This window comes from Limulus polyphemus, unplaced genomic scaffold (genome assembly GCF_000517525.1).
Source record: "Limulus polyphemus unplaced genomic scaffold, Limulus_polyphemus-2.1.2 Scaffold4118, whole genome shotgun sequence".
NCBI lineage: Eukaryota > Metazoa > Arthropoda > Merostomata > Xiphosura > Limulidae > Limulus > Limulus polyphemus.
In genome coordinates, this window is record NW_013669728.1 from 33,680 (window position 1) to 42,257 (window position 8,578).

The 8,578-nt window shown below is 36.3% G+C and overlaps 1 protein-coding gene across 1 annotated transcript in view; it reads right to left on the reverse strand.

Moving 5' to 3' along the window:
- The window catches only part of LOC106470618 (probable ATP-dependent RNA helicase DDX41), a 77,597-nt gene that overhangs the window by 21,842 nt on the left and 47,177 nt on the right, over positions 1–8,578 (reverse strand). Inside the window, exons 10-11 of the mRNA XM_013931181.2 lie at positions 4,062–4,224; positions 3,424–3,627 (exon numbers count right to left, since the gene is read on the reverse strand). Coding sequence (XP_013786635.1) covers positions 3,424–3,627; positions 4,062–4,224 — 367 coding nt within the window. The remainder of the gene's footprint in view (positions 1–3,423; positions 3,628–4,061; positions 4,225–8,578) is intronic.

Here is an 8,578-nt window from a genome sequence, read left to right on the forward strand (position 1 = left end):
GAGGAGGGAAAGGGACTTCAAGGACAGGTGAAATAATGAAAAGGCTGGCAAAGGTTCAAAAGGGTAAGGGCAAGATGGATGACACTGAGATTCCAATCTGGGAGAGAGGCAAGGCGAGGACGGGTGTTGCAGAGGGAATAAAAGAAAAGGGACAGGTGAACCAAAGATATGAGTACATTGTGTAAAACAAAATGTGGCTGATAAAGCCACACACTAACCAGCAACAGAGGAGAAAGGTTGGATAGGATGGAAGATAAGAACCAATTATGTTGGTACACAGCCATGGAGGAAGGATAAATGGAATGGGAAATTAAGGATACCATGTTCAGGAAATGGCCTGCTTGATATACCAGGAACACAACTATCACCACGTCTGCCAGAGGTTCAGAAAATGAAAGTGGATAGATGAAGATGGGGGAAAGAGGCAGTGAAGCCACATCCAAGCCAGCTAAAATGAAGCTACCAAAAGAACCCCACAAAGAGTGGTTGGATGATGGAAAGGACTAGAGAAGCTGAAAATGGGAGTGTAGGCATACAGGTATAGACCTGTCCAATCCTGACTGAAAGCATCCACTGCTCCAACCAAAGGATGTGGAATAGGAGATCATAACCAGAGAAACTGAGATTTGAGATAAGTAGCAAAGGCTTCCAGATCTGCAACACCCTAATGGGCACAGAGCTCCCAAACACCAGTGGGTCCAGTGACCACTATGTAGGGAAAATCCTGTCAGGACATGATAAACGATCCATGACAAGATTCAGTGTGCCCAAAATAGAGGTCCTGAGTCCAAAAATAGAAGTATCTTGACTGAATGCCCCCATGTCTGGAGGTGTATGAGACCACAGTCAACCTGTTGGAATGCACCCTCACCAACCAGGCCTGAAATGCCAGAAAGAAGTGACCAAAAGCCCAACAAATGACAAGGATCTGAAAAAGATTAATATGGTGAGAGGAGTTGTAAAAAGTCCACTGCCCTGAAACTGCCCGAGCATCCAGATAGACATTCCAACCTGAATGAGAAGCATCTGTAAGGAGGTGATGTTGTAGATGAGGAAGAGGAACACCAATAGTGGCATTGTCGTGATCCAATCACCAGGCAAAATTGGTCTGTAAGGAAGGAGGAAGGATGAGAGAAGCATCCAAGAAATTCTGAATGAGGGTCCACTGGTTCAACAAAATCCCCTGGGCAGGATTAAAAGGGATGAGGACTTCCAGAGAAGCCCATGTCCCTAAAAGAGGGAAAACCTCTAGCGTCATGGGAGAAAGAGAGGCTGCAAACAACACCCTAAAATGAACTAGGTAATGCATGGGGAGAGGAAAGACTTCTCCACCTGCACCAACCCACCCAAGCAGCTTCTCATAGAAGAAACCAAGTATGAAGGGAAGAGTTGTCCTGTGAGGAAGCTAGAAGTAGCCAGTTGTCCGTGTAATGGTGAAAACGAAGACCCTAGGATTGAAGAAGATGGATAAATACCCAGACTACCCAACAAAACATGTAAGGTGAGTCCGAATACCACAAAACTGAAACCCCCCCTCCCCACCAATGGACAAAATTAAGATAATGTCTGGATGCAAGGGAGATTGGAATGTGTATGTATGCATCTGACACATTGCCTTGGTCATCCACAAACCAGAAGTGAAAACCCAACAAAGAGTTAAGTATGACTCCATGGTGAAACATGGGAAGACTAAGAATGGTACAGAGCCAACAGACTGCTGATAAGACAACAGTCCCTTGTCTGTTTGGGGATGACAAACAGAGAGGAATAAAATCCCAAGAAATAAGGATCTCCCCAAACAATGGCTCCCTTACTGAACCACCTCCTTAAAATGCTGGCAGGAAATAGGATTAAGAGACAAGGAAGAGGAGAATGGTTTGAATTTTGTGCAAAGCTACATGAGAGATATTTGCACTAGCTGTCTATAATTTAGCAATGAAAGATTAGAGGGAAGGCAGCTAGTCATCATCTCCCACTGCCAACTCTTGGACTTCTCTTTTACCAACAAATAGTGGGATTGACCACCACTTATAATTCCCCCATGGATGAATGGGTGAGCATGTTTGATTGCAAGTCAAGCACCCTAACCACCTGGCCATGCTGGGCCTAGAGGATAATGGAAAAGACTAGAACCTCTGAGACCACTCTCAAAACCCAAAGGTCTGTGGCAAAGGACCTCCATATGTGGGCAAAGCTGAGGAGCCTGGCCTCTACAGGACCCAAACCCACAATGCAGAACAGAGTCCACTGTTTGCCCCAAATATGGTGATCCAAGGGCCAACAGCTAACCTTACGAATACAAGAGGCTGAAACCAGCAAGGGAGAGAAGGAGGAGGGCGATACACAGGAATGGGAGGGAGAGACAAATACAATAAAACTGGGGCTGAGAAAAGGAAACCTAAGTATTGGGATCCAAGCGCCACAAAGGGACAAGTGACTCCAAAAGTTTGCGATTCTAAGTAGGGAAATACAGAAGGAAGATAAGCCTGAACATGATCATCCAGAGTATGCAGGAGAAAAGATATACTGACACCCAAATGCAACTGGTCCCCAAAACGACTTGCATGAACTCCAATATCTGGAGAGGGTAGGAAAAACTAAATACTGACCCAACGGCTCATCACTGAGAAGGGTAGGTAGTAGAATCATAGGAAGTGGGAGATAAGGCTAAAACACTATATATCTGATTGATTAAGTCTACAACTGTGAAGCATAGGCAATAGGAGAAGACAGACTGTCCAAATCCTCATCATCATGTGCTGGCAAACCTTCATATAGTAAGAGAAGACAATCATTAAGTGACTCAGAAGCCTCCATAAAGGTAGCCAACTCCCTAAGAACTAAAGCAATTACTTCTTGAGATGATAAAGCTTGCTCAGACACCACTGAAGTGGTAGGCAAATCAGCTGTAATAGTTACAGAAGTTGAGGTAGATGCCACATGAAATTTCAAATGCATGACAAGTGAAGTTGACTGGGAAAAAGATAATTTTATCTCCAAAAAGATTCTCAAAATAGTAAAAATTTGAAAAATAAAAGGCCAAAAATAAACAAGTGTAAACTCGAGCACATAAGTGAAAAAATCAGTCTGAAAACACGAGTGAAAATATGTTCAAACTGTAAGTCTGAAAACCTAATAGTGATTTTGGGTTGCACAGAAGGGAGGGCACTAATGACAATAGATGTTTCGCACTTCTATTGATGGAGGATTGCTGCATGATCATTTGCTTGATAGCATGCAGATATCTCGCATGAATACATATGAGGATAGGTCAGAGTATCAAGGCTAGTGGCAAGCAACAATTTCTCATATAGAGGACAGTATAAGATGAGAAAACCTGTTTGTGAGAGAGGTAAGATATCATATCAAAATTGATAGTATCTGTATGAAATCTCTGATTTATTACTCTCACTGTCAACCTACTGGAGGAGCAGTTTTCTGTAGTGTATCCAATAAGTGAACTATCTTGGCTTCTTGCTTCACGTACTCTACTTCTTGAATAACATCAAGACTTGCTGCTCCTGCTCGACCAACATTAACTGTAACAGGTTTCACAAGGGCACTACGAGCAAAGTTCTGAATCTTCTTAGGCATAGTAGCTGAGAAAAGAAGAGTTTGTCTCTGTCCCTAAGAAAAATATTATATTAACCAAATTACTCACTTCATACATTTTGAAATTCTGAGAATTTATAACTGCAGAGGAGGAGTGGTAATTGGAAAGATGAAGAAAATACTAAAATAAAATTATGAGAACTAAAAATTCTATAAAAAAAAGAAGATTTTTTAGCCTTTTGCTGGTAATGCATTTACTTTTGACATTTTCATAATTGCAATTTTTTAATGAAATATAAATCAGATAGTTTTTTATTATCTGAACTGAGCACAACTAAATTAAATAAATAAAAATTCAATAAGCATGTCTCTTTGCCCAGATAAATAATTGCAAATTATCCTATATATTTAATTATTGGTGTAAATTTTAACTACACATTACTAATAATTAAAGAAAAAACTTTCATTGAACCTAAACACTATGAATTGCATTTATTTTCCTGGTCTACCTTGAAGTAAGAGAAGATCGTTCGAACATCTTCCTCAAAGCCCATGTCAATCATCCTGTCAGCTTCATCAAGACAGAGATATCGGCAGATATCAAGATTGACCATTTTCTTATCCAGCATGTCCATAAGACGACCTGGGGTGGCAACCATGATATGTATACCCCTAATTAAACATATAATCAACTTTAAGCAACATTTATCTATTTTTACAAAACAAATGCAAATATTTAACCCTAACATGACCACAAGGGTGCTAACAGTAGCCACTAGTCTTCTAGAGTTAAAATATTTAATACTTTCAATACAGGCTCAGTCAATTTGACCAACCACATGACCTTTTTGTACTAATTTAAATTCTGTATATATTCAATACTTATAACTTTCAATATAGTGGGAATATCTTTACGAAATTTGGCATTCTTTCAGTTAATATTACAAGTCTTTCACTTTCAAAAACTCATATTTATTAGTGAAGTATTTTTAATAAAATAAAATAAAGACTTGTCTATGAATATATTGAGTATTTGTTTTGAATAGTCCGTGTGCAAAGTAATTTTAATGTTAATATTAAAAATACTCTTCTTCATCTCAAAAATCTCTAATTTCCTTTGTTTAATCCTTAAAATATCCTATATGCATTTCAAATGTTTATTTTCACTAAAACTTTATAATCGAAATAAACCCAAATCAACCTTTTTTCTTTCTAAAATGACTTCAAATTGTAACATGAAACTACATTCATTTAACCTAAGTAGCTCTAAGTTCGTAACATCATACATCTATTTATAATTCAATTTTATTGTTTTATTGCCCTTTGAACTGTGTCTAACTACTATCCATGCCATTATAAGTTGCAAATCACTCGGGGAACCTACAGCTCACGTTACGCTATTGAATTACATTATCCATGAGCTGCTCGCGTGCATGCCTTGTTTGTGAACCATTTTAATTGTATTATTATTATTATTACTTATTTTACATAATCTAGTCTTAAATAACTTAAAAATATCTGTATTTTTAGATTCTAGTAACTTTTATAATGATAAATAAAGAATAAATATGAAAAACAAGAAATCAAGTACTAACCTAATCTTATTTTTCTTTTCTTGGGTTTAGAAGAGAGTTAACCCTTACTTTTTTACTATTCTAATTGGTATAATATAAACAAAAAGTTGTTTAATAAAAACTTGAATGTAAGACACTAAAACCTTGTGCCATTTGCAGTAAAGGGTACCAATGGCAACAGGGTTAAACTGCATGAAACTTCATAGAAAGTTTCTAAATAATGTCTAATTCCTGCATTAAAATATTCATATTTGACTCAGTATTTGTACAGTTTTTTAGGCTGTGAAATTTTGTTGTGAACAATGTTTTGAGAAAAAGTATCTTTTTTATCTTATACTTTTTATTACTATTGATCAGGAACTTCAACTGAATACATCTAATGAATTTTAACTTGTTTTATATTCATCAGTATATTTCTTTTGATACTTTAACTTTGTAACTGAAACAGTTAACTTCATACCATTGATTCATATAAACACAGTATGACTGAAAAGATTTACTGACAAAGAATGACTTCACCTTTCAAATTACCAGCACTGTTACCTTTGTTATGAGGCATAGCATGATATTTTACCAACAATATTTTTGATTGAAGTCAACTTATACATAATAATTACAGTTTGGTTTCAAGCAATACGAAATTATTGTATTTGTGTGTGTGTGTGTGTAGTTTAAAACAACACAAATTAAAATATATTCAAGTAAAGAAAAAGGTATTTTCTAATTCAAACAGCTTTCCATCACAGACCTAGCTTAACAGTGGACTTTCTAAACCTAAATATACTTACTCAAAATCTTGTCATAGAAGAATATTCCTGAAGCCTTCAAATAAACACAGAAAAACAATTCTGTAGTTTTCAAATGAACATAATGTAAGACAAAAATATCATGATCAAAAATACCAGAATCAGAAACTAGAGAAACATTTCTGGCCTCTAAGTAGTTGAGAAGTATTTCAAAACTTTGTCTTGAAGTTGACTTGTTACCAGTAACTGTATCGAACTCTCCATTTTCTAAAGCAAACTAATTTTCACACTGCACCACAGTTCCTTTTAAACTACATGCACACACAGTCACATTTACTTGTACTGCACTTCATAAACCATGCTGTCCACAACTTCCTTTCTAATCAAAGCTCATGCTTTTCTGTATCAATTGATACAATGTTAATATTTTCCTCACCTGAAAATGTATATCAAACAGACATTTACCTCTCTGTTCCACTAAGGGTTATTACCTTTCGAGCAACTGGTGAGGAATTTTCTGTGCATGCCACAAGCTTTGTCAACATGTATTGTGAGAGCTTTTGATGTAATTGACATAATGCTCTGGTCCTCCACCAATAGGAGGGTAACACAATCTTGTGAGCACTAGTACATGGTCATAGGCTCATTCTTGATGAAACAAACAGTAAACACCAGAAGTGGAGAGGAGAGGTGGTGCAATGTTAACTTCAGAAACACTGATTTCTTCTGTGTAAGAGAGTTAAAATCCCACACCGAAAATAGTGGAAGGGCCAAAGCTGAAGAATAATAAAAATAAGACCCTTTCTGAAATACCAACAGAAAGGGAAAGCATGTGACTTCCACAAGACCAGGGGTCCCCAAGTGGAGCAGCAACCAGTCAGAGACTGTATCCTTCTTAAGCAAGGAATACTCTTTTGTCCAATTGATTTGCACTGTTTAATCACTGTGACAGCAAAGTATATCAGGAAAATCCAGTGTTGGTGGTTACTTGTTGCCAAGGTAGTTGGAACATTAGAAGTTAGGCCATTCCATCTTGGTCAAATACTTACAAGATAGATACCATAACAACAGGTGGAGGGAGGAAGAGTCCTCACCTGTGTCCCGAGGGAGATCAAAGTCCTACCTGACTGGACATATCCACCAAAATTTCCTTGGTACATATTGTAATGTGGGGTCCTGTAGTGACTCTGAGAGGAATTAGCATAGGGGAGAAATTTAGGCAGAATTACCTGGAACTGGATCCCTACTGAAAGACATTGCAACAGATTATCATGACTAAAGACAGCAAGAGTGAGCCAGATGTAAGGGCAGGACTACGTCCGATGCTATTTCTTCTTTTTTTGTTGTTTTTGTAAAAAAGTGCAAAGACAGCCTGGTGAATTATACAGATTAACTGCTGAAGCAGTTTGGCAGAAAACTCAATCTCAACAGTAAACACAGTGTATGGAATGTATGGATTAAACACTTTCTTTACCTTCCACTTAATGCATTCCCTGTGAGGCAATGCCAGCCCTCAGTTGGATACCATGACACCAAACATACCTAATGTTTAGTTCCACATTTTGTGCTTGTTATAGTTTTCATGCTGTAACTTTTAAATTATTAAGTGAATGTTAAAGAAATATGGCAGATTATCAGTAAACATTACAATGCTTTCATATGCAAAATATCAGTTTTTATTATTAAGTCTTAAAGTTTGCAAAGCAATGTTTTTCTCATGCCTTTTTTTTTCTTTTTGCATGTTGACTATCCAGAAAATTTTTTAATTTCATATGTTTCTTAAGAAAAAAATTTTATATTTCATCTGTTATTTTCAGTAATTAATCTCAATACGGGTTTGGTCGATTTGACCAATCTCGTACCCACGTTAAAAAAATTAGAAAATAAATACAAATTATGCCTTTCTCTTTCTAGAATGACTACAAATTATAACATGAAAACATAAATGTTTAGACTAAATAGCTTAATCTCATAACATTATACATTTGTGTATATATTTATATATATATTATTTTTATTATATTGACCTTTCAGCCATGCCTGGCTAACAACACGGAAGTTACAATGATGTGCCAAATGCACTCATGTTACTCTATCCAATAACATAAAAGTGACCTTTAGTCTTTACAAAGTTACCTATATATATATATTGATTATTGCTCTTTAGAAATAAGTTCTTAAACTCATTTTTCTTCAAATACAGAACAGTAACTAAAGAAGTAAAGCAAACAATTATCTCTTCTAGTTACAAACTTTGTACTCAGTTGCTGCTTGACATAGGATGCTAAGCCTTTAAAAAATTTGCACGTGGAGGATATGAAACAAAATATATTTTTTCAGGTTTTATATATATATAGTTGAATAACCAAAAAATCACAAATTACATTAATACCATAGAATTCCACTATAATTTATCAAGCTTAGTAACTAAGATGTATTTTACTACTTAAAAAAATATGAAAATTAAAGTAGACTAAGGACACACACTACCTCGTTGAAATTATGGTTCAAAAGAAAGAATGGCACCAAGCCCATTAAAATGGCTGAGAAAGCCACTAGGGGAACATTCCGAGCTTCCGATTTGTTATTCATGTCATATATAGAAGCAATTGTATATAACGGAGTGTTTTCAAAAATGGAAAGAGGTGAGCAGGGTGCCACTGTGTTTGATTTATTACATGAGCAATATCTTAGCAAATTGAAAAG